The sequence below is a fragment of the Telopea speciosissima genome, chromosome 1 (genome assembly GCF_018873765.1).
Source record: "Telopea speciosissima isolate NSW1024214 ecotype Mountain lineage chromosome 1, Tspe_v1, whole genome shotgun sequence".
Classification (NCBI taxonomy): domain Eukaryota; kingdom Viridiplantae; phylum Streptophyta; class Magnoliopsida; order Proteales; family Proteaceae; genus Telopea; species Telopea speciosissima.
Genome location: NC_057916.1, coordinates 27,177,076 through 27,203,416, shown reverse-complemented (window position 1 = coordinate 27,203,416; position 26,341 = coordinate 27,177,076). Strand labels below are relative to the sequence as shown.

General features: G+C 37.9%; 2 protein-coding genes and 1 long non-coding RNA gene across 3 annotated transcripts; 1 reads left to right on the top strand and 2 right to left on the bottom strand.

Annotated features, from left to right (window-relative positions):
• Positions 1 to 9,042: 9,042 nt before the first annotated feature.
• Positions 9,043 to 26,303, bottom strand: LOC122640685. The gene is made up of 3 exons (XR_006329723.1): positions 26,249 to 26,303; positions 10,345 to 10,351; positions 9,043 to 9,188 (listed from the first exon to the last, which is right to left on the bottom strand). It is a non-coding gene; the product is annotated as an uncharacterized LOC122640685 (long non-coding RNA).
• LOC122640657 lies at positions 10,185 to 11,117 on the top strand. Its single transcript, XM_043833888.1, has 2 exons — positions 10,185 to 10,551; positions 10,585 to 11,117. Exons 1-2 carry the CDS (start codon positions 10,358 to 10,360, stop codon positions 11,111 to 11,113), a joined length of 723 nt encoding a protein of 240 aa, XP_043689823.1. The 5' UTR covers positions 10,185 to 10,357; the 3' UTR covers positions 11,114 to 11,117.
• Positions 13,036 to 24,498, bottom strand: LOC122640649 (proteasome subunit beta type-5-like). Its single transcript, XM_043833876.1, has 8 exons — positions 24,370 to 24,498; positions 23,821 to 23,945; positions 23,589 to 23,718; positions 15,355 to 15,461; positions 13,949 to 14,083; positions 13,760 to 13,863; positions 13,488 to 13,588; positions 13,036 to 13,367 (listed from the first exon to the last, which is right to left on the bottom strand). The coding sequence occupies exons 2-8, from the start codon at positions 23,932 to 23,934 to the stop codon at positions 13,240 to 13,242; spliced, it is 819 nt and encodes a 272-aa protein (XP_043689811.1). The 5' UTR covers positions 23,935 to 23,945; positions 24,370 to 24,498; the 3' UTR covers positions 13,036 to 13,239.
• Positions 26,304 to 26,341: the final 38 nt, after the last annotated feature.

Here is a 26,341-nt window from a genome sequence, read left to right as displayed (position 1 = left end):
TATTCCTCGTACCCCCCTAAGCTTCTAATAAGTCCACGTACCACCCCTCAATTTTCCATGTACCACCCCTGCTTTACCCCACCTAATGCCATTTAAGTCCACACCAGGTATTAAATGCTAAAAAATTACCAAACTATCCTTTCTTCGAACTTTTCTAAATTTTGAAAAGACCTAATTGCCCTGACCTATTTGCTAAATTTTGAAAAGACCAAAATGCCCTCATCTTCCCCAAATCATCATCTTCTTTTACATACCCACCACCACCACCGCCACCCACCATTAACACCATCACAACATAACCGATCCATCATCCCATCTATTATTCATCTTACTTCATCTTCTACTTATTAGCCAAAGATGCTGTCAAACTGCAACTTCCTTTGTTTTATCTTCTACATCAACCTTGAAATGTCAAAGATCAAAGTTGACACCATAACAAACCTTAATGGGAGACTTCAGAATCAGGATTGGCAGCACCAAATAAAACGCTTTATAAAGGGGGGGGAAATTGAAAATAAACGGAAACCCTAGAAATTCAGCCAAACTGTAAGACAACCCTAACCTAAACAAAATCAGTTGCACATTCAATCGACTGTTGCATCTAATGTTCACAAAACTATATAATCTTAACCCTAGATAAGCTTCGAGAATTGCATCTATAGATCACAAAAAAAATGATTAACATATATCATCCATGACCGAAAAGATAAGAATAAAATCTGAAAGATCACAGACCTTTCCAGATGAAGTATTGGATGCCATTTTCAATCTCGAGCACCTTTCAATAATTCATAATTCCTTCAACTCATCTATTACCGATCCCATCATCCCATCTATTATGCATCTTTCGTCTCTCTTGTCAGACCAATTTCAAGCATTGGTGAGGTGCTTTGGTAAGGGCGGCGGTGTTGGTGGAGGAATAGGCAAGGGAAGGGGACTTGGTGGTGGAATCGATAAAGGTGGAGGAGTTGGAGGTGGTGCTAGAGGTGGGGCTTCACGATGGTGATGGTGTTAATGGTGGGTGGCGGCGGCGGCGGTGGTGGTGGTAGTATTGGGTATGTAAAAAAAGATGATGATTTGGGGAAGATGAGGGCATTTTAGTCTTTTCAAATTTTAGCAAATAGGTCAGGGCAATTAGGTCTTTTCAAATTTTTGAAAAGATAGAAGAAAGGGTAGTTTGGTCATTTTTTAGCATTTAATACCTGATGTGGACTTAAATGGCATTAGGGGGGTAGAGCAGGGGTGGTACGTGGACTTATCAAAAGCTTAGGGGGTACGAGGAATATTGGGTGCATTACAAGGGGTACGCGTATTTAACCCATTATTTATATAACAAAGGAATACTAATATAGTACCATATAACATACTTATATATGGAGTATCAACGTGATACCAATAATGTATCATAATAGATTACCAAATAAAACATACCCAAAGCTCCTTTTAAGAGGGAGTTCTAAAGTACTAATACCATCATTAGTACTTGTTTTGGTACCTTGTGCTAATGTGCTCTCCCAAGACAACTGAGTTGTATCATTTCAGTGAATCTTCTTTGCTTCAGTTTCAAGAACAACTATCATTATTACCATCACTATCACAGATTAAAGAGCTAATTAAGTTAAATTATCTTTTTTGCCTTACGAGGAATTAATTTGTGTAATTCGTCATGACTAATTAATATACAGATCCTCTGTTTCTAGTTTTTTTTTTGTTTTTCCAAAACAAAATGAAATTAAATTCATTAAATCAAATGCTAAGTAACAATAACCCTATCAAAACCTTAAATGAGTAGAAGCACCCTCCTTCCCTCCAAGCCTTAAAGCTAAGGCTGTCAATATAGAATTGGAATCAAAAATTGAAATCAATCGTTAAAAATCGAATTGAACTTAATTAAAAAAGTTCAGTTTGTTTTTTTTACTTTTAAAAGTGAAATTTCATTTTGTTCATGTTGGTTTTGGTTTTAGACTTAAAATCATATGTTTGAATCAAATCGAACCAAATAAAGTGTAACCTATATAAATCAAATCAAACCTAACTTATATCATATTAAACCCTACGATCAGGTGTCTCTGTTGAGTTGTGTGAAATACCTATTATGAGTTTTTTTTCTTTTTTGGGAATTATGTACTTTTTTTACCAATTTATTTGTTTCAATAGGTTATATCCCCTTAAATCAAATTTGAACCAAATGATTGAGCCCGTGTACAAACCAAATAAACAGAACTGATTTAGTTTGGTTTTGAGGTTATGAAAATTATTCGATTTCAGTTTAATTTTGTTTTGTACATGTTATATCTTAAACCAAACCAAAACTGAACTGATTGACACTACTTTAAGCACACAACTCCTGCAACTGGAGCCCTCAATCTCTCATTAAAAAGCCAATTTCTCTGCATAATCACATCTGGTTTTCTTTTATGGTAAAGGATTCTCCTGTTTTTTTCTCTTTTTCATATAGACCATAAGAAGGCATATGGCTTCTTTGGTCGACAAGCCTCTTCTCCAAGCAACTAAGTGAAACTTCCTCTACTCAATTCTCTCATAATTTGGTGACAAAGATGTTTGAGGCCTTAGGACTTTATACATCATAAGCATAACATCTAGGTTATATTGGAATATTAAGATTAAAATAAAGCAACACAAATTTCAATGATGATTAACTGACCATAAAATTATTTGATGAATGACAGGGTAACTATAATAACTAGAAAATGAGAAAACTTAGGGGAAAAAAACTTTATGATGAGAAGGCTGGTGGGATTGTCAGATGGACTAACAACTAATAATAGGCCTCAAATGGTGGGAATCTCAGAGTAAAGTCACTTTTTTTTTTCTTTTTCTTTTTCTTTTTGTTTTGACAAACAATTTCCACCAAACAATGGCCATGACAGTTGAGGGAGGGCCAGTTCACAACAAATTGGGCCCAACTGTCTGGTATGTCAAGCCAGAGTCATGTAGTGAATGGTGTATAATCGCAAGGGGGCATAAGGGCACCAAGTAGAGTCCTCTTTGTTGAAAGCATGTCTATCAAATCCATATTTAGGTTAATCTAAAATTTGTTCATGATTAGATGATTAGGGATAAAATTAGGTATTCTGTTTGCATTTTCATCACAAGGTGTATTCTTAAAAATATTGATTAAAGACACAATTGTGAGTACATCCCATCGGAATCTTGAATGGAGTACATTCAGTTGATTAAGGAACAAGATTCTCATCAATAGTTTATGATTGGTCTCTAAACCTGAGAGGTCCTTATCGTTGCACTTAGGTATTATGAATTTTGGTATATCAATGGTTGGTATTTCCTTGCTTATATGTCGGTGGGTTGGATTCATGATGTTTGACTACGAACGAAAGAGATGCTTAACAAGGAATCCACTCTCTACGTGGAGAATATGAGAGAGAAAGTATATGCATATGATTGGATGAAATCTCGATCCAATGGCACGTTTTGTAAACTGTTTACAATAGGTTTTGAAAAAATAATAAAAATGTGTTAATATTTATTTTATAAATATTTTAAAAACGCTTTAGAGGTCAATTATTTTATAAATATTTTGGAAATGTTTTAGAGGTCCAAGTGGTTGTTCAAATTCTTTGTACATGGAATTACAACGGACTAAGGTGAAATTATAACTCTTTTCAGTAGTATATCAATTTATTTAAAAATAAATAAATAAGAACCGAGTTTCTCTACTCCGTGGATATAGAGATTCCCACACCTCACTGTCATTGGATGGAACTCCTAGAGGCAACGATGACTTCATCCAGTAGGAGGGAAAGTTATGACCCTTGATTCTCTAAACTATTGGTATATAGAAACTTTCGTCAAAAAATAATGCTTGAAGGAACCATCAAGTTGGTTTTATTGTGTATAACCAATAATTTCTATTAGTTACTAGAAAAACCTTTGCCCCCAAATGTCTTTTTTTTTTTTTCTAGGCCAGAGGTTTCCCACACCATCACAGTGGGAAATAGCACCAATGAAAAGGCGGCAAGCAGTTTCAGTTAATAGAGGACCCTCATTTTGTTTGAAGAGAGAGAGTGTCAGTGTGAATCTTATAGCTCATTATGTGAGAGGACCGCCTTTTCTCTCTTCACATTAGACAGCCACTGTTGATGAGATTTGAGCCAGTACTGCATAAAGTTACAAAGCTTATATTTTCTGAATCCCACAGGTTTAGGGTTTATTCCCCTTAAATAGTTCTTCAAAGGCATTTGTTGCTGCTTGAAATGCAATCAAGATTTATGCCTGTATTTTATTTGAGTTTGTATAAGGGATTCCACTGGGGTTGCTTATTTTTGGTATCATCTGACCATACTATATCTCAGCATAATCACATCTGATTTTCTTTTTATCATCAAGAATTTTCCTGTTTTTCTGTGTCCATATAGACCAGAACAAGCCTCTTCCCAAGCAACTAAGTGAAACTTCCTCTTACTCACTTCTACCATTATTTAGTGACTATGGTATAGATGATGCTTTGGGGCCTTGGACTTTCTACATCATAAGCATAACATCTAGGTATACTGTAATAGTAAGGTCAAAATAAAGCAACACAAGTTTCAACCACAAAATTATTTGATGAATGACAGGGTAACTATAATAACTAGAAAATGAGAAAATTTGGGGGAGAAAATCTTTATGATGAGAAGGCTGGTGGGTTTTTGCCCATTGGGGGGGGGGGGGGTAACAATAAGCCTCAAATAGTGGGAATCTCACAGTAAAGTCACTTCTTTTGTCTTTTCCTTTTGACAAACAACTTCCACCAAACCCATGGCCATGACAGATGAGAATGGGCTAGTCCACAACATATTGGGCCCAACTGTCTGGTATGTCAAGTCCTGAGTCATGTAGGGCATGGTGTATAATTGCAAGGGGGGCCATATGCAGAGCTTCAAGTCGAGTCCTCTTTGTTGAAAGTATGTCCATCAAATCCATATTTATATTGAATTGGGCATTCTCTTTGCATGATCATCACATGTTGTATTCTTATGAATGTTGATTTAAAGACACATGCAATTGTTAACGTATCACATGGGAATCTTGAATGGACTGTGATCAGTTGATTGAGGAATAAGATTCTCATTTATAGTTTACGTTTCACTTAGGTATTATAGATTTTGATATATCAATGGTTGATATCTCCCTACTTATATATCAATGCGTTGGATTCATGGTGTTTGATTGTAAACGAAAGAAATGTTTAACAAGAAACTCATTTTCCACATAGAAAATATGAGAGAAAAAACATATGTATATGATTGGAAGAAATCTTGATACAGTGGTACATTTTGTAAACTATTTACAAAAGGTTTTGAAAAATATTAATATGTGTTATTATTTATTTTATAAATATTTTGAAAACATTTTAGAGTTCCAATTGTAACTTTTTCAGTAATAAATCAATTTATTTAAAATAAATAAATAAGAATCGTGTTTCTCTACACCGTAGGTATAGAGATTCCCACGCCTCACTGTTGTTGGATGGAACTCCCAGGGGCAACGACTACTTCGTCCAGTAGGAGGGATAATTATGGCCCTAGATTCTCTACACGGTATATTAAAACTTTTGCCAAAAAATAACGGTTGGAGGAACCATCTTTGTTGGCTTCATTGTCTATGACCAATAACTTCTAATAGTTACTAAAGAAACCTTTGCCCCAAAAGTCTTTTTTTTTTTTTAGGGCAGAGGTTTCCATGATGCCACAATGGAATCTGCACCAATAAGAGGATAGCAAATGGTTTCGGTTAATAGAAGGCCCACATTTTGTTTGAGGAGAGATGTGTATCAGTGTCGATCCCATGGCTCATTATGTGAGAGGGCATGTGAACCAATCCTAACCTTAGCATTGTGGGGATCTTTTCCCCCTTTCCTATTAGTCAATAAGCAACAACTCCTCTCCTCTCAAGATGTTGGTCCAATTTTAACAAGAAGAAATTCAAAAAAGGGAAAAAGTTCTCTATCAAGGAGTGTGGCCTACGCCAACACTCTCATGAGTCTATCTCTCTCCTCCCCATGTGAAAAGACACCTCTACCCCTCTTGTTTTAAGGAAGAGAAAGATAGACACATGGGAGTGTTGCCATAGGCCACACTCCCGTACTGAAAACTGCTTTAATCATTCGAACCAAACGCCTTTAGCCCACCTCCTCCTCCTCCTTCTCCTTTAGGATAGGATCGCCGTTGGTCCTTCTTTCACTTGCTTTTTTACCAGGTCCGATAGGTCGATCGCCCAGTAGCCGCTCAGCTAAGGAACTACGCGTACACCGCCACGTCGAGACTCTCTTTCGAAAGTAAGATCACTACCGACTTGTTGAAGAAGCCCTTCAGGCTCCCTAAATGGGACATAACTTCTTCCTTCCAGCTTCTTTTTCCTCATGTTTTCATTCTCTCCTTTTCATTTTAAAAGGAATTGTAAAATGTTTTTTCTTTATTTAAAGAAGGGGATGGGTTCTCTCAACCACTAACATAACCTACACCCCCTCTTTTGAGGAGAAAGAAAAATAATAATAAAAAACTCCTTGTGAGTGTGCATAGGATACCTTGGTGGTTCAAACTTCAAAGACATTTTTTCCTTAAAAGAAAATAAGAAATAGATAACTAGCTACTAAAATAAGGGAGAGGATTTCCCATGATACCAGTGGATGGAGGCACGCGGGGGGGGGGGGGGGAAATCTCCTACGTCACACCAATGGTAACACGTACAAAGAATCCTATCATCATCAATGGACCCACATATGGTCATGGTAGAGACTAGAGAGTGAAAACAATAAAAGTCCCATGTGAGAGGGCAATTACACATTAACGTTGTGGGAAGTTTTTTCACCTTAGAGAATCCACTATGCAAGAATTTCCAAACGGAAGACTAGTTTTGCTAAGATAATTGAAAGAAGAAATTAATCTAAATTCTAGGTAATTAGACGTGTCTGATTTCTGCACTAAATTCATTTTACCCTCCCATATAATGCTATACCCTCTTTTATATGTCTATGCATCCCACCGTAGTCCTATGCATTTTTTTGGTAGTCCCATGGTTTTCAATTCCTTGTTTTACCACTTGGCAAATTCGGGATAGTCTGAAATTTAACATATGAACATGAGACCTTGGGTCAAGTGTCCATAAAATTTTAGTTCCATCATTCTAACTTGCCATGTGGTAGATCTAGATGCACATTGAATAGATTCTTTCCGTTAACATCTATGTAGGAAAATCAACTCCTCTATTTTAATATCATAGTAAAGAAAACTTGTGTCTCATTTGTACTATTAATAACTTTTAGAAAGAAGATGATATATTATGGGGCGCTGTTCTCTGTACCGCAGCGTAGCCTGAGCCCAGGCACATGAGGGTGGATGCAATGATCACCCTACCCCCTACACAGGCTGCCCATGTGTCTAGACGCAGGCTGTGCTGCGGCAGAGAGAACATTCTCCCATATATGATATCTGTTACAAATGCATGGATTAATCATACAAGTGCATAATCAATGATACAAATTCTACAAAGAAAAAATAAATTAGTGGGAGAAAAGGTTAGAAGAAGTGGCAACATCATAAGGTATTTCATCAAAATGTGGAAGCAATCAAGTTTGCCACAGTTCCCCCAAACAAGTATGTCTCACTTTAATGATTAGACTTAGATTTAATAGTAGAGATAGAAAAGTGGTTAAGCATAAGAAATAAAGAAAGAAAGAAATTGACACAATAGAATAGCCCATGATCATACTTCTTAAATCAGCAGTTCCAAATTAAATAATTATAGAAGACTAATCAAATAAAGTTATTTACCCTTTAATTGAAATTACCATATTAGAAATAAATAAATAAAGGTTTTCCATCAAAATAAATAAAGGTTAAAGGCTTCATAGTGTGAACTGTGGACACGGTCAACATTTCAGTCATTGAAAAGAATAACCGATTCTCATGTGACTCTATCCAACAGCTGAAGTGTTGATTGTGTTTCAAACACAAAGTCATCTATGAAAATCTGTCTCATAGCAGTGCAAAGACTAATCACATAAAGTATTAGCGATAAGTTTATAAAACACAATATCGATTGCTATATCGGTCACTATCGATACCAATATTGATATCAACATAGATCGGCCACCTGTGATTGTATCAGGCCATCAAAAAGCCAATTTTCGATTTTTTTTTTTTTTAAAAAAACAAAAATATTTTTTTATCAGTATACGACCAATCTATATCAATACACATATCGATATTGATCTCTCGCAATATCCATATGTATTGGCAGGTGGGTGGGATCGGATCTGGCTCCTGTCCAGCCGTGGCGGGAGCTGGACCGTCCAGCACCCACCTAAGATTCTTACACCTGGATAGGTTTACATCAAACGGTCCTAAATTTGAAAGGAAAGTTTTAACCCATATTCACCCATCTTCCTCTCTCACCCTCTCCTTTGACGAAACCCGACCCGACTACTGAACATATTCCATCTTCCTCTCCTGAAAAACCATTCGTTTCTCTTCATCTTCCCCCCTTTCTGCGAGAATCTCCATCTTCCCCTATATTCCACTCTTCTTTTTCAAAGTTGATTCCGGCGATGGCGAGGCTAACCAGGTATTCTCTCTCTCTCCTTTTCTATATTCCACTCATCTTCTCCAAGTGCTGTACAGCTTAAAAAGAGTTGTTCCACTGAGATAACATCAACAAAAGTAACTCTTTCAAAATAGAGGATAATGAGTCTTGATAAACAGATGTAAGAAGGAACACTGAGTACAAAATTATTTCCAACCGATTCTAACTTAACTAGATATTCAGAAGTAAAGAGGCAATGTGGCAACGTAGGGAACTATTTCACAGAAATCAAGAGACAGAGCTGGTGAACCAAACGAGTAATAGCAGCACATATCCAAGCATTAATGTGATCTAAATCATAGGAGCTACCACATTTGAGATGGAAAGACCGATCAGATATATCAATTCGATCAGCATCACAGAACAAAATAACGAAAAGAACAAGAACCAATACCATGGAGCATAGAACTCAATGAAAACGAAGTTATGCTTGTAAACAGTATCAGTGAAGTTGGAGTTATCAAGGGTGACCACAAACTCCCCAACCTTGCCTTCTTCTTCGGCAACAGAGACTAATCTATGAAACGAAGTGAAAAGACAGAAAACAAAAATGTAGAAGCAGATCGGAACCCTAGACGCCATGGCTAGAGCGCTCTCTCTCTCTCTTGTCTGCGGAAAATGGACTATCCGCGCCTATCTCGTCTCTTTCTTCTCTGAAGATGCCTATCCACAAAATTAATGAAATCTGCCACTTTTGCTCTAATTCGCTTCTTCCCTGGTTCAGCATTATACAACCCATCATCACAGTCAAGACTGGTAACAGAACTCCAGATGTACTTCCACCTTATTCTGTTCTCTTCCTCATGAGACATAATTCTTTTAGGAAAAGGGTATAAACCAGTTTTTTCCATGATTCCAGAGAAGATGAGTAGAATATGGGAGAAGATGAAGAGAAACGAACAGTTTTTCATGAGAGGAAGATGGAAAATGTTCTGAAGTCGGGTCGGGTTTCGTCAAAGGAGATGGTGAGAGAGGAAGATGGGTGAAAATGGGTTAAAACTTTCCTTTCAAATATAGGACCGTTTGATGTAACCCTATCCAGGTGTAAGAATCTTAGGTGGATGCTGGACGGTCCAACTCCCGCCACGGTTGGACAGGAGCCAGATCCGGTGGGATCTCCTACCCTACATTAATCCCAATAATGCAGAGACCTTAGAAATCCTACTTGTAGTATAATAATTACGAGCTATAGTTACTTGATTCCTATCTATATCAGTAATTACAAAAAGATATAAGAATTTGAACATGTTTTTGAGATTTCTTTTTTTTGATGAAATAAAAAAGTTGTCAAGGCCATTCCGAAGAACATTTAAAGATAGCCCATCTGCTAATTGTTGCCAGTTCGGTCCATATTTCTTCATGAAGGAATTTTTTTAGCACATTTAATCCTTTTTAACTTTGAGGCTTTTGACTGTTAACAGTCTACCCTGTCATTTGAGAAACTGAGAGAGGGAGAAAAGCAGGCAATAGGATACACAAGAGCAACAGATTGGTTCTCATTTCACAACACACAGAGAGAGAGAGAGAGAGAGCAACAGGTTACACGATTGGTTCTCATCTCACAACACACGGGGAGAGAGAGAGAGAGATCAACAAACAAGAACAGCAACAGATCACCAAACCTACGGGCTGCAGATTGGTTTTGTTAGCCCCATCAAACCAAAACCAAAAATCTTTTCTTCTCCATTAGCACGGCCACCACCGCCGCCGCCGGTTCTAGCAGTTACAGAACGGCAGAACCCATAGCCTGCGAATGGGAGAGAAGGAGAAAGAGAAGAAGAAACAGAAGCATCAAAAGGAGAGCAAATCCTCATCGGATCCGACTTTCAAGCCCAGTTCCGACGTGAAGGGCCTCCGTTTCGGTGCCCAATTTATTGTAAAATCCTTCACGGTCCGACGCGCCGCCCCTCTGGAGTTACTACGCCTCCTTGCTCTGCCTCCCACCTTCAACAGCAACAGCAACGGCAACAGCAACAGCAACAGCAACAATCAGCACAACCACCACCACCACCAGCATAGCCATCATAATAATCGAAACAATAAGCAGCGAGATCAGAATCAAGCCCTCTCCTTGCCCTTCCCATCGACCACAGCCTACCTACCGACCAACTTCACCATATTAGCTCACCACGCATGGCACACTCTCACATTGGGGCTGGGCACCAAGAAATCTAAAGTGCTTGTGTTCGTCTTCGAATCCCAGAGCATGAAATCCGGTGTCGATCGGATTTGGCCACCGGAAATTCCCCTAGGAGAAGTCAACCGTAAGCTAATTAGGGGGCTCACCGGATGCGAGATGGCCCGTTTCAAGTTCCGGAAAGGTTGCATCACCTTCTATGTCTATGCGGTCCGTCCCGTGGGTAGCTCTGGCTTCTTATTTGCAGATGATCTCACTACCATTCTTCAGTCTGTCATTGCTCTTAAAGATTTCTTGGATCACACCGCCATGCTCGCATTGCCCAGCCAGAGGAGCATCAGTTACTCCCCTCCGGTCGCCATGGCTCATTAGTTCCTCCTTTCTATTCTAATTTTTTTCTGGGTTTCTACTTCCTATTAGGAAAAGAAAAATCGTTTTTGGAGGTTCATTTCTTTCTTTCATGATTCATGATGTGGGGATCAGAGTATGGGATTGTTAATTGTTTTACTTTTTTTTTCTTCCTTACTCATTTTTTTTAATTCACTTTCCCTCCAATTTTTTGGGGTTGTAATACAGTTTCAGTGAGAGAATGAAGCAGGAAGATTGATGCACTGAGAAAGAAAGTGGGGGCAACCATATAACTCTGTCATATGTATGTTAAATGGTATACTGCCAGTTCTTATCTTTGATTTGTTTAAGAAGTGTCCTCTGAGATCAAGAGAGAATCTAGAGAGTGTGGTTCAGCTCATGCTTTATGCTGCAAATATTAGTAAGGCCAAAACACGAGGAGTCCCGTCATTGATGAGATGCTGTGTTGCTTAATTAATTGTCTTCTGGTACGTTACGAGAGAGAGGAAGAACTTTGTTGTCAAAATTCGTCAAAATTGGTCACAGACGAGACGAATCTCTCAGAGACTCACAGTCCCTCCCTAGTCCCTCTCCCTCCTGCTCTACATGGATGGTGGTCCTATGACACACGTGCTCACCGAGTGAGTTTCCCTTCACACTCCTCTTTGCCCCAGGGTTCAACTCAGAAGCAACGAGCTCTCCCTCCTGCTCTACATGGATGGTGGTCCTATGACACACGTGCTCACCGAGTGAGTTTCCCTTCACTCTCCTCTTTGCCCCAGGGTTCAACTCAGAAGCAACGAGCTCAGTCTATTTGGATCAGGGATCACGCTATACCAATTTCGATTCGAAGCAGACACGGGGAAATTTTCTTCTTTTTTTTTAATTATTTTTTTTTGGGGGGTGGGGCGGGTCTGGTGGTTGAATGATGGATGGGTGACTGTTACATGATAAGCTTTCTAAAGAGAGAGCTGTCCCGCATCATATGCAAAGCTAAAGCTTATAAAAGTTGGAAAAGCAGAGAAGACTGGGCCACTGGCCACTATAACCGGGATTCCAACTTCTGCCTTTCATCTCTCTCTCTATTACAAATTCAGGGATCGTCAGTTAATCTAGAGGCCAAGGAAAGTAAGAACAGAGGATCCGAATTACCCTAGGACTTGAATAGTTTAGAGATGCCTAAGCGATGATGCCCAACAAGCTTCCCGACTGCGCCGAAATAGAAATTACAGGCTCTTCACTCCTCACAACGAGCAGTCGAACAAAACCAAACACAACCCCCCCCCCCCCCTCCCCTTCCCCTAGCAAGTAGTAGTTTTTCTCAGAACTGCATTAACCAACCCAACCCCCCTCCCAAGTAATTTAGCACATGGTTCAACGTGGCAAAACTTGATGCCAGGCTAGAGATACCCTCTAAATTTGCTGCTCTAGAAAACTCTTCACAAATATCCCAATGTAACATGTTTTTAGGGAAGGATGACAATCTCTGTTCTCTCTGCTGTCTTCAAGGTTCTCTGAGCAAAGTAATAACCATATGGCTACCATCATTGTTACCATCACCCCTTCATCTATAAGTTGAGCATTCTCTGTCGAATCCTAAATAATAGTAATAAAACCCATCAATAGTTCACATGTTATATTTCTGAACGACTCATCCTATATGGTCTGAAATGGCCACATTTCAAATTTCAGATCAAAATCACATCCATTATATTTGCATCTTCCTCTTGTATTTCTGTTCAGCCATCTTGTCCTCCACCAGAACCCCCAACCCCAACCCCCCCACCCCAACAAAAAACAAGGGCTTTTCTGTGAAAGGAAAAGATTTTACCTGTAAATAAAGAGTCTAAGAGGAGAAAGTCCAACAGCAAAGATTGGAGTACTACGCCTGTTACAGGTATTGTGCAGTAGTTTCTCTACCACTCCAGAAACACAGAGGCCTCTTTGAAAAAGAAAATAATCGAACTCACTGCAATTGAAATTTGATGACACCTTACAAAATAGGGTTCTTAAGGCACTTCCAAGTAGCACTTAAATGCGTGCATTTAAGAGTTATAACTTGCTAAAATGTATATGCAGCATCGTCTATTTCTTTTTATCAAAGAGAAATCCCAAATCTAAACCAAGATTGCCACCAACAACCCTCTAACTCAAGCCCCTGAGACCTCAATCATTTCTTGCTCAACAGCGCCTTGGACAACTGGGTAATATTTGTAGTGTAGTTCTCCAACATCATCACCATATAGTTTCTTCCATCCATTTGGTCCAACATAATAAACTGATTCAGGCAAACAGAAAGAAAAACAAAAGCTTTCCCAGTTAAACTCTAATGATAGATGTGTGTGTGTGTGTTTAGAATGGGGCTGGACTTCTCTTTTAAGAGAGAGGGATGTCATACCGCTAGCAACTCCACCACTAGCTCCATCACGAAATGTAGCATGGTAAATGGATCGGCGAGCCAATTCTGCAGCTTCTTCAACAGACATATCAAACCGGTAGCTGGTAAGAAAAGAAGAAAAAATATGACAACTCAACCTCCAAAGATTTGTGGAGTTTGTTCTTCTCCACCTGTGTGTACTACACGTTAGTCAATAATATCTACTCTTTCTACCAAAAAAATAATCCTCCAAAGAAATGACTAGGCAACAGAGCAACAAAGAAAAAGCATACCCATTATCCAATACACCATAAGCATATGGTGAACCAGAACCAACAGAAAATCGTGTTCCTTTGAGTCTTCCCCCTTCACTATCCACATAGTACAATCCAGGACCCTAAAACCGAACCAGGAGATATAATTAGGTTATTCAAATGGGGAGAAAATTCAAAAACTATGAGATAGATGGACAAAAGTATTACAGTCTCGTCCCATCCAGCAATCATGGTCCCAACAGAGAGACCCATTCCACGATATGAGTAGAGTATATTTGCCAAAAGCTTTGAAGCCCCAGCAACTGAAATTCTTCGCTTGTTTGCAAGCTCATGCAGCCGGCACTGGAAACAGAGAAATTGAATAAAAAGCTTCCAAATTTTAAGAGTGTAAGACATTAATTTGTAGGTTCAGTGTAAGTTCATGCAGCCAGCAAAGGAAACAGAAAAATTGAATCACAAACCTATGCAGCCAAACCAGCACATCCATCAGCTATTATATTTCTGAAATATCAGTAGTTAAGTAAAGGGATTCACAAGCTGTACTCAAAGGAAATCCTTTTACGACTGGCATGAACAGAAAGTTCAGAACCACAAGTCTACAGTTTGCTGGATCCCAACCAAAATTACCAACGTAAAAGTCTACCTGATACAGCAGTGGATTCACCCTGCAGTTTTGTCATTCCTTAGGGGGACAAACTAAGACCAAGCATGAGAATATCCAGCTCCAATATAAACTAACATTATGGGTCATGCCACAGCTCAGGAACTCAAGTCAACTAAACCATTTCCCAACTAAATGGGGTCCCCGCTACTGGAATCCTCTGCTCAGACAAACTCAAAAGTCAACAACTCCCCAACCCAGCCTGGCCCGAGTTGCACCCTTATCATTTCTCTTCCCCATCTTAAAGTATGTGATACAACATATTTAATTATATAACGTCTGAGCCACTAAACTTTAACCCAGATTCACAAAATTGGACCTGTAGGAAATCCATTGATTTGCACATTCCAGTCCCTCCCAGCCATGTACCTCATGTCTGTCATCACCTATGTGAATGATCATCAATATAAACTGCACAACTGATCAGCAACCTCTTAGGATGGACACACACCAAAATACCACAGAAGTTATTTGTCTGACAACACCCTGGACTTTGAATGGTAAAGTTTAAGTGCAATGGCCCACCCTACCTCAACCCCCACGCAAAAAAAAAATACCGAAAACTTCCTGGTCTGAATCCTTAGGCAATGTGATCCGCAGGATGTTGTACCCAGGGAAAAAGAGTGTTCTTCAGAAAATAACAAAATTAAAATCTAAAAGATAAATCTTATTCAGCAATCTGAATTCATTTAAACTGCTCTAGAAACATTGGCCAAAAGCACTACTAGATCATTATATTTAAATTCTTTTGCCAGTTCCATATGAGTGGGGTATCAGATAAAAGCAAAGAGATATAAAAAGTGTTGGGAAGAGAACTCAGGACATAGAATAAGTCACCTAGCCAGTAGCCAACTCCTTCAGAATATCAAACCACCCACCTGTTACCACTACTCCCATATTTATATAGCAGCTGGACATGCATAAACAAAACAGGAAAAGTGCAGAAAGCTACCTTGATGCCCAAGTTTCTATGCCAAAATTGGCAGTCAGCAGCCCCTCCCGCCATAGTACCAAGCATGTAAGGATTAATTTCAATAATTTTCTTAACAGATTGTGAGGCTGTGAACATTAAAAAATAACTGGTGAGTTACATTTTCCACAAAAGATTCAGGAAATAGAATAAACAATCGAACAATCATATCATGCATTCATTTTAGAGAGCTGAGACCATTCTAAAAATAAAGATATTTACAACTTTTTTTCAAAAATGAGTCATCATATACAACATCAGGAGACAAGACATGCAATATTTGGATGAATGATTTCATTTGATAGCACATAACAATGCCCACTAAAAGCCCAACCAGACTAACTGTTCTCCAAATAAAACGGGATGGAAGGAACCTACAGAGAAGTTTACAGCACTATAGAGCCCTGTTATTATATGTGAAAAAAATCAGGCACACATCACAACTCAGTCTTCATTTTCTCTTATGAAAACATAGAATATCAGCATGGACATCTTCTACTACTACTCCAAAAGATTGTAAGCCTTGGACGCCAAGCAGTCAAATGCCACCAGGTGTTTGTCACTCAGAAAGTTTAGATGCAGATATGGCCATACAATAGAAATAAGCACTGAAGTAAAATAGGGAGAATTTCAATTTCACCCCCAAAATTCACCCATAGTAGCATATCATCCCCTCAATTTTATTTCACTTCTACCCGAAAAAGTAAAACTTGAACATCAAAAAGTCCCTTGGTTGTTGAAATGATGCTTCTAACCTAATGGGGCCCACTGAAATGAAATTGATACCAAGTTGATGCAGCTCAAATATAAACTCAAAAATATAGAAGAGTTTTATTGCCGAAATAAAAAACCAAGTACAAGATAGCTAGGGTCAGAGAGGACCTCAAACTCAAAAGGTTACTCACTCAACCCAAGAGTGGGACTCACTCACCACAAGAGGTTGCATTGGACTCAAAATACAAATATATATAGGGGAAAGGCGAACTGGTCATTGGAATAAGGTCGTTGGAAAAGAACTGTTGGAGTGTAGCCGTTGGAATATAGATGTTGGAAGTATCTTGGAAAGAGTGCATGGGAGAAAGTGGAGTGGGTATTAAATGTATGATCGTGACTACATCCATGATACTAAATCTCGTTTCGTTTCGGTGTTTCGGTCTGACCGAAATTTCCGAGATACCGAAATTTCGTCGAAATATGGTATTTTTCTGTGGGTGTAAAATGCCAAAATGACCGAGATTTCCGAAATTTTCGAAACGAGATTACCGAAATTACTGAGATTTCCGAAATTTCCAAAACGAGATGACCGAAATTTCCGAAATATTCGAAATATTGCACGTGACTTTTTCAATATCTCGCGATATATCGTGAGTCCACGATATTTCGTCGATATCTCACGAGATATCGTCGAAATATGGTATTTTTCCATTTCGGATTGGTATCGTATCTCGGACAGCTCGAGATATACGAAATTTGGCGAAATATCGCCGAAATTTCGCGAGATTTTGAACTATGACTACATCATGATTCCCATCCATTTTTTACACAACCATTGAAACAATAATGCCAAACAACAAGCCACGACGTACTATGAGGAACCTCAATCCAAACTCCAAAGACAAAATATGCAGAATAAAAACTTTGTCATGTATTTTTCTACGAAAAACACTAAGTCATATACATGAAAGTAAGACCTGCATTTTCTGTAACTAACAAAAAAAGGCCCGCTTCTACTGTTAACAGTAAGAAATGTGTTTTTCTATATAACCTTGACATGTTTCAACTCCATATGAACAACCAGTCTGTATAATCTTGGCAAGGTTTTCTTCCCTTCAAAATTCAGCCATGCACACACCTATTTCATGGGACTAAAATCCATGAAAATGCCTCCATAGGAGGTGGAACAGGCTTCCCACACCTTAAAAATCTTGTATGTTGCCATCTTCCCATTACAAAGAGTTGAAAATGTAACAGATTAATATTCATTTGTTTATGAAGACAAAATAAATTCAAAGGGACTGAAACACTGACCAAGATGGTTTTTACAGGGTCAGGGTGGGGGGGGGGAATGGAATGAAATTTTCCCTTTGTTTTGGTGTTCCTGCTTCTTGTTGATGGAGGCTGGTGTGAGATTAAGGTATGACTGTTTGAGTGTTGAAGGTAAGGGAGAGCCAGATAAGTGACACAACAGGTAGGTCAGTCATGAGATTTTTGGTAAACTAGCAAGAATTTTTTGAGGAAGAATTAGAAGAAAGTTAATACAGGGGATAGATAAACTTTAGGGGAGAAAACAAAATTCTCCCAGGAAAATATTGAACACAAGTATGGTAACTTGAAAAGAGAAAACTTAGAACCTGACAACAACTCAGCCTTATCCCCACTAAATGGGGTCAGAAACATGGATCCTATTTCTCCAATCAGCTCTATTCAAAGCCATACATGATTCCATTCCTAAGCTATACATGTCTTTCCTCACTTCTTTTATGGTTATTTTAGGCCTTCCTCTAGCTCTTTTAGCTCCTTCAATTTGAAATAAATCACTTCTCCATACTGGAGCATTCAAAGGCCTCCATTGCACATGGCAAAGCCATCCCAGAAGTTCTCACAGCTTACCATGAATAGGGCAATGCCCAGGTTTTGGTCTAATTTGTTCATTCTGTTTTTTATCTTCTCTAGTTTTACTACTCATCCACCGCAACAATCTAATTTCAGCCACATTAAGTTTGTTAAAATGTTTTTTCTTTATTGCCCAAAATTCAGCCCCATACATCATTGTTAATCGTGCAGTTGTTCTATAAAATAGGGATACGTCAATCACACAACACTCTGGATGCACCCCTCCATTTCATCCACCCTATTCTAATTCTTTGTGTACTATCATCCACCCTAATCGGGAGTGATATGATCCCGATTGAAGGAGCTAACAGAGTTAGGGACGGGCCAAAAATGACCATAGGAGAAGTGGTGAGGAAGGACATGCATAGACTAGGTCTTGTACCAAGTATGACTTTGGATAGGGCCTATTGGAGGGCAAGAATCCATGTTGCAGACCCCACTTAGCAGAGATTCTCATGTCATACTGGGTTGGGCTTCTTCCCTCTTACTATCAAAAAAGATGCAAATTACATATTGCATCTTTTTTTTTTTTTGGGTGCTGAACTCAGTTTTCCTTTGTTGTGTTTGGATCCATGTAGCCGACCCCATCAAGTTGGGATAAGGCTGAGTTTGTTGTTGTTGTTGTTGTTGTTGTTGTATTCATGATTGAACCTAGGTACCTAAAAGTAATCACTTTGTGGTTACTCCCTATCATCAATTTTCACCTACCCTCTCCCAATCCTATTGTTGCTAAAGATACACATCATATACTCTGTTTTTTTTTCTACTTATCATCAATTTTCACCTACCCTCTCCCAATCCAATTTTGCATTTATTCCATCATTTATTTCATATACCAAAACGATATCATCTACAAAAAGCATACACCAAGGGATTTGATTTTGAATGTCTCTAGTCAACTCATTCATGATTAGTGCAAACAAATACAGGCCCAGAGCTGAAACTTGATGTAATCCAACTGTTATTGAGAACTCACTACCCTGTCCCCTCACAATTCTTATGCTAGTCACTATATCATTATACATATCTTTAATTACATCCACATAATTAATCGAAACATTTTTCTTCTCTAAAACTTACCAAATTAACTCTCTAGGAACTCTATCATAAGCTTTTTCTAAATCAATAAAGATCATGTGAAGATCTTTTGTTGTAGATCTCCCTGGCATAAAACCAAATTGGTTGTCCGAAATATTAGTTTCTTGTTTCCGGTGAGCTTCAATTACTTTCTCTCATAAGTTAATAGATCTCCCTGGCATAAAACCAAATTGGTTTTCCAAAATATTGGTTTCTTGTTTCAGGCAAGCTTCAATTACTTTCTCTCATAACTTAATAATGGCTCATGAGTTATGATCACCCTATCTTTCTCAAGAGAAATTACATAACCAAAAAGAAAAGGTTCATTATCCTGCGGTCTTTCAAGGAGTTCGTCTATCTGATAAGCTCTGTGACTCATGTGAAGTTCCTCTATAACTATCATAGCTTTGAATATCACCTTTATTTTTATAAATCAGGACCACAATGCTTCTTCTCCATTCATCCGGTATTTTCCTTGCACTCAAAATATTATTAAACAACCTAGTTAGCCACAATAATTACACATTCCTACACTCTTGCAAACCTCTATTGGGATACCATTTGGACCTACTACTTTACCTATTTTCATCTTTTTTAAGGCTTCTTTTACTTAAGCCACCCTAATTTTCCATATATATCTAAGATTGCAGTTTTTTATGGTTATATACCCTCCTGAAATACTATTACTTGTATTATTTTCATTTAGTAAACTGTAGAAATAGTTAGCACACCTCTCTTTAAACTCCTCCTTATTTATTTAAATATTATCATCCTCACTTTTAATACATCTAATATGGTTGAAATCTCTACTCTTCCTTTCCCTCAGTTTGGCTAGTTTATATATACCTTTTTCCTCTTCCTTCGTGCCTAACTTGTTATAGAGATCCTCAAATTTCGTAGCCCTCGCTTTCCCTATTATCTTCTTAACTCTGTTTCTTTTGAATTTATACGATTTCGTAGCCCTTGCTTTCCCTATTATCTTCTTAACTTTGTTTCTTTTGAATTTATACCTTTTGAAATCCTCTTCATCTTTTGTCCTTTGCCAAGTTTTAAAACAGGATTTCCTAGCCTCAATTGTTGTTTGAACTTCCTCACCCCACCACCAAGTCTCCCTAAATGTTGCCCTTTGCCAAGTTTTAAAACAGGATTTCTTAGCCTTAACTGTTGTTTGAACTTCCTCACCCCACCACCAAGTCTCCCTAAATGAGTGTCGTACTCTTTTAGATTCACCTAGAACATCTTTACCTGTATTTCTAATATAAGCAACCATCTCGTTCCACATTATATTAGGGTCATCATCTAAATCCCACCTTCCATGTGATACTAATTTATCAGTAAATGTCTTCAAATCTTTACCCTTAAAGTTCCACCAATTATCCTAGGGCAAATAATCTCCTCCCCTATAATTTGGCATTTTAAAAATACATATCTAAGGTCATATCTAAAATACATATCTAAGGTCATATCTAAGATTATTCTCTGGTATAATCTTAGTCTTTATATAATAATCTATCAGCTTGTCTAGTTAAAAAGAAGTCTATTTGGCCACTATATGTCCACTTTGAAGGTTATTAAATTGTTCTTCTCTCTTTTAGAAACATGTTTTTATTATTGATAAATCATATGCAACTGAAAAATCTAAAACTTAAATCCCCTCCTCTTTTCCTATCTCCAAAACCAAATCCTTCATGAATTGTTTCATAGCCACTATTGTCCCTTCCAACATGCCCATTTAGATCTCCTCCTATTATAATCTTTTCATTTTGACTAATTCCTTGAATTAAATCATCCATGTGTCCCCAAAATTGTTTCTTAGTGTGTACATCTAATCCTATTTGGGAAGCGTAAGCTCTAAATTTATTAATTATCTCATTTTCTAATATAAGTTTGATGGATATTATCCTATCACTAAAGAGCAAGATATAGTCTCTGAGTTTTGCTATTGTGATCCAAGACCAATCAAAGTAATCATCGAGTGGGAAACTGAATTAGATTGTTGGGTAGTTGGAAAATAAGTAAATAAATAAAATAGATCACAGATGTAGCAGGGATAGTTTAGTTTAGGAATAGGAACCGGTGTCCCAGAGAAGTGAAGTGCAGTATGCAGGGTTTCTACAAGGCATAGATTAAAATACAGGTTTCGAAGAAAGAAGAAATACAATTCTTTATCTTGAAAGATACTTATAACAGCAGTAGTCAATAATATCGGAAGGAAAACACAGTAATCCCTAGAAAATCATTCTACTCACTAGGAAGTCTTCCTCTTGAATCCACAAGGTTCAGGAATTCTCCCAAGTTATATGCTTGCAAAAAGTTCCAGCAGCAACCAAAACTTTACCCATAAACACAAAAAAAAAAAAAAAACAGTGAAAGATTTTACAGAGAATTTCCCACTTTTAAATACCTAAAGCATTTTTATGTAGATAAGTCATCTAAGGGTCTTATTTTATTGGAAATAAGCTTTGGGTTGGGTTATGTATGTATTGGGCCTTTGATCCCATGGGTTTACTTTGTAATTGGCCAATTTAATGAGCCTAAAGTATGGGTAGAAAGTAGGAAAACGGGATTTACTTCATTAGTTTAGTTTGAGTCTGTTTTCTTTACTATTTCACTTTCCTAGTCAATGAAGGATACCTTATTAGTTAAGGATTGTGTTAGGCCTTTCCTTTTTAGTGTCTAAGACTCTAAGTCTATTTTTTAGTCTTCTATATAAGTTTGTAAGGGAGGCCAGCATTGTACACGAATTTGAATACTAGAAAAGTTGCTTATGCAATGTTGAAATCTTGAGATAGGATAGGTGAGAGGCCTAGGGTGAGATCCTCATTCCATTCCCCCATCCCCTTCCAACGGTTCTTGAATCCAAACCTTAATTTTGTTCAAATCGATCTCAAGAGTGCTACAAGCTGCTAGGATTTCTTTCAACTGATTGTCACATCGATTTCTTTAAGATTACCACATCAAGACCATTGCTGCTTCAACAGGTTACAAATTTGTGGGTTTTTATTTGTTACTTCAACCAAGGAAATTGTTCCCTCATTTGAGTTCCCATTGTCCTCTTGGTTCCCTCATATGATTTTTTGTTTATTGGAGAGTTTTCTATTTGATCCTGCCTGGGATTAGACCTATTCTGGTTCTAGTCTTACATTAATTTTACAGAGAATTCCCAATTTGAAATACCTAAAGTAATTTTAGGGCTACCAAATACCATGTTTGGAAACTTATTGATGAAATAACTGATAACCCAGAAAACAAGAGAAATTAAACAAAACAAAGACTTCAGACCAACCCAGCCAACAAGTGAAACCGACCCGTCTAATAAAGGCTGCTCTGAAAATATGGCAATGTAGGCCATAAATGCAAATGGATGATTGTGTTCCTAAGTACCTTGCATCAATTAGGATGTAACAAGTGCAGTTAAGCGTCAGATCAGACTTCAAGGATTTTACAAGCTCAGGCTCTGCCCAGATGTTAAATGTATTGCACATATGTAAAACTGAAAATTATGCTTGTACCATGAGCACCAAGACTTGGCGACTTGGCGTGACAGCAAAAGGGGGCGGCACACCAAGTAAAACTGCACAAGCATGCGTGTGAAAAATCTTCCGGACATCCATTTAAAAAAAGTTACCAACTCATATTGCACAAGTATGTGGACTTTGATCAACTTAAATGATTAAACACATTGTCTACAGACAGTTTCAAGTATACAACAAATAAAATCAAGATACTGCAAAAACTTGTAACAATGAAGAGAACACAAATCACGAGCACCCAACCACACTGCAAGAATCTAATATCAAATTCAAGACTCAAAAGTACTGATACCTCGTTAAATATTCACTAATAAAACTACAATCGTGTATTAACTTAACGTATGTTAAGGTAATTCCCAATAGATCAATATTAAAGCAATACTTAGAAAGAACTTTACAGAATTTCCATCTAAGAGCCCTTAGGGCTTTTAATCAGAAATATGATACTCACAAAATATTCTGGGGAATATAATACTATCTATCATATGTAGCACTACATTATTTCAGATCTTGCAGACAGCCTGCCCAAGGTTTCTTCAGAAAAAACCTATCTTATGTTTCCTGATATGATATTTAACTGGAACTATTCATTAGCATTCAGTGTTATGGGTGACATTAAGTGACAACAAATGAGAAAGTCAAAAGGGATCAGCTGGTGATCTCTGATTTAGAACAATAACTGTACAAGTGAGAAGTGATACGTACAAATGGAGGGCTGGCTCTAAAGGAGATAGGAAGACCAAAAAGGACATAGGCAGAGATAGGAACAAAGGATATCAGGGCTAATGACTTAGCAAGAGTTGTGACCTCAGACTTAGTGGAATGGCATAAAAGGATTTGAGTAGGTGACCCTATGTGTTTGGCATGTTGAGTTAAATGGTAGAAACCACACCCCACCCCCAACCCCCTCCCCCCCCCCACCAAAAAAAAAAAAACACAAAGCAATACAAAACACAGTCACAAAGGTACAAGTGGTCAGAATGTGATACATACAGATATATCCCCCCATAGAAGCTCGAGAATCCGCAGCAACCATGACTCCCTCTTTAAATATGAAAGCAAGAGTCGTCGTACCCTTTGCTGGCTTTAGGGTTTGTTTGGCTTCTTTCTGAAAGCCATCAAACTGAAACACAGAAAATAAGCCTTTATAAGACCATCTTTGAACAAATTACACGCACATTGAGGAAAGAAAATGCTCATACTTTTACAACAGATCAGAACTCACATCAATAGTCTCAGGAAGTTCAAATGATGGAGCTGTTAAGAACCCATTGCTGAGCTCATTATTAACCCCAATCAGAGGGAAAGCTGAGTCGAGACCGCTCATATCAGGCTTCATTTTACACACCTGGAACAAAAGAAAACTAATAACTGATCACATCTAAATTTAGAGTACTCACGAACTCAATTGATAGTGATTCTACCGAGGAACTACGTTTCACCAGAGAATAACCCTAGTGTGGAATACATATTAAGGTCTAACAATCTGAGTTCAATAAAGCATAGAGTGGTTCTCAAGTAAATAAAGGGGGGAAGGAAAAAGTGCAAGGTAAAGTGAAGGGGAATGACATACACAAATCAAGAAAAATGATATGGACAACGATGAGCAGATTGCTTAGAATGTGCAATTAAGTCTGCACTATGATTGAAAAGCTTTCAGGGAAAACCCTAAATCAACAAGGTATCCAATAGAAAAATTTTATCAAGAAAATAAGCTCGGGCTAGGGGGGAAACAATAGATCTTCGTTCCTTACTGTACCTTTGAAGCGGAAAATAATGGAAGTAATAGAATGGATTCAACGATCTCTTATGCTGTTGCGGGAGAAGAAACGAGCTAACTGACTTGAGAAGGAAGAAACGTTGGTCGCAACGTTTTAAAACCCGTAAACTCGACTAACTCGGTCGCCACTCGCCACTTGCCAGCCGATCCATCCCAGTCAGCCACTGAGTCTAATATAAATTAATGTTTTTGAGGGAGAAAATATACTCTGAGCCGCACGGAAACTGGGTTTTAAAACATGAAATCGGTCCGAGCCGGTGCTCAAGAACACTAGAATCAATCTTTAGATCCAAAAATGGAGAATTTCTAGAATGTGAATCCGTTGTGTCTGATCGGTAAACATCGGGATTAATCATGGCTGATTTCGGTTCAAATCAATCGATTCACTGATCTAATTCCCGATTCTTAAAACCAAGCCTGGGAGGGCATCCTCTTTCTCTTCCAAATATGATCCATCTCTTCTATTTAAGAAACCATTCCATTGCTCTTCATTGTTACGTTACTCCATCCACTTGCCTAAGAACCCTCTCCCTGTCAATTAAGAACAAAGGTCTCCCATGCAGCTCGTGTGGGAGGGAATGCCCCCCCGGGATCAAATCAATCGTGGCATGATATGTATGCAAGGTCCTCTGTCACATGTATTAACTCACGTACTACCAAATGACAAATAGTGAAACAGTATCCTTCACAAAAATATACATAATTATGACTGAAAATCAAAAGGGAATTGTAGTGGTATAAAAGTCAAAATTTGTTTCTTTGAAATACAATACAAAACTTTGCTAGATGATTCCCATTTTAGAATTAGATGTTTTATAGCAAAAAAAAAGAAAAAACACACAGGTGGGACTTCTCCATCCATGATGCAGTTGCCACCCACAGAAGCTACAACTCCGTATATATTTCTTTGGCTTGCATAGAAATGAAAATAAAAATGACTGACAAAATATATAAAATAAATTCAAATTAGCATAGTTTTTTAAAAATGTTTTTGTTAAAAAAAAAGGGACTAAGGTTTTCATCCCAAATTTGTATACAAAATCCAATCTTCACAAAAATGTTACAAAATCAAACAATTTATACCAAGGATATGATAATTGTAGTATGCAAAGTTTACATCCAAACTTTGTTAATTTTCTAAGACAACTCCTCTAGCTTAACTGTGTGATACTCTATTTGCTACATGCCTAAACTGCAAACTCCAGAGAAAGAAACTAACATCGAGAAATAATCTTAATAATTAAATCCTCGTAATGTCAAAAATTAAACATTTCCCTTGTTGTGGTGTTATTATGAAAATAATAAGAACTTTGCATGGTCACATGGCCCCTACACCAATGTGGGGGCCAATGGGAGCACGCTTAGGAGCACCAATTAAGGGGAGTTTTTTATTTGTAGTAGAGCTGCAGCGTTCTTTTCCCAAATAATAATTAGGAAGGATGTTTCTAGCTCGGTAGCAGAGGTTACGCGAGCAAATGAGAGCCAATGAATGCCCTATATCGGTTCAATCAATAAGGAGCAGAGAGGTCATTTTATGGGGATAGTTGAGAGATAAAGAGAGGGCCAGGGTTGCTAGCTGAGGCTATGCCTTGGGCATAAAACAATAACTTTGTCGTATTCCAACTAAATGGGGCCGACTACATGGATCTTTGCACTCCAATCAGCTCTATTCGAGGTCATATTTGATATAAGGCCTAAGTTATGTATGTCTTTGCTCACCACTTTTCCTAGGGTCAGATTCGCCTCTACCTCTTTTAGTTCCTTCAATCTGAATTAAATCACTCCTCCGTACTGAATAATCCAAAATCATTCGTTGAACATGGTCATGGCACCTCAAATGTCTTTCTCATACCTTATCATGTAATGGAGCTACTCTCTCTCTCTCTCTCTCTCTCTCTCTCTCTCTCTCTCTCTCTATATATATATATATATATATATATATATATATATAATCATTCCTTACTTT

Excerpts from the sequence above, each read along its gene's own strand:
- LOC122640657 (XM_043833888.1), top strand. The coding sequence starts at position 10,358 with ATGGGAGAGAAGGAGAAAGAGAAGAAGAAACAGAAGCATCAAAAGGAG. Across the intron at positions 10,552-10,584 it reads CTTGCTCTGCCTCCCACCTT|CAGCAACAATCAGCACAACC; the intron begins CAACAGCAACAG and ends CAGCAACAGCAA.
- LOC122640649 (XM_043833876.1), bottom strand. The coding sequence starts at position 23,934 with ATGAAGCCTGATATGAGCGGTCTCGACTCAGCTTTCCCTCTGATTGGG. Across the intron at positions 14,084-15,354 it reads ATAGAAACTTGGGCATCAAG|TGCCGGCTGCATGAGCTTGC; the intron begins GTAGCTTTCTGC and ends CTCTGTTTCCAG. Across the intron at positions 13,368-13,487 it reads TAGTGGTGGAGTTGCTAGCG|TTTATTATGTTGGACCAAAT; the intron begins GTATGACATCCC and ends TGCCTGAATCAG.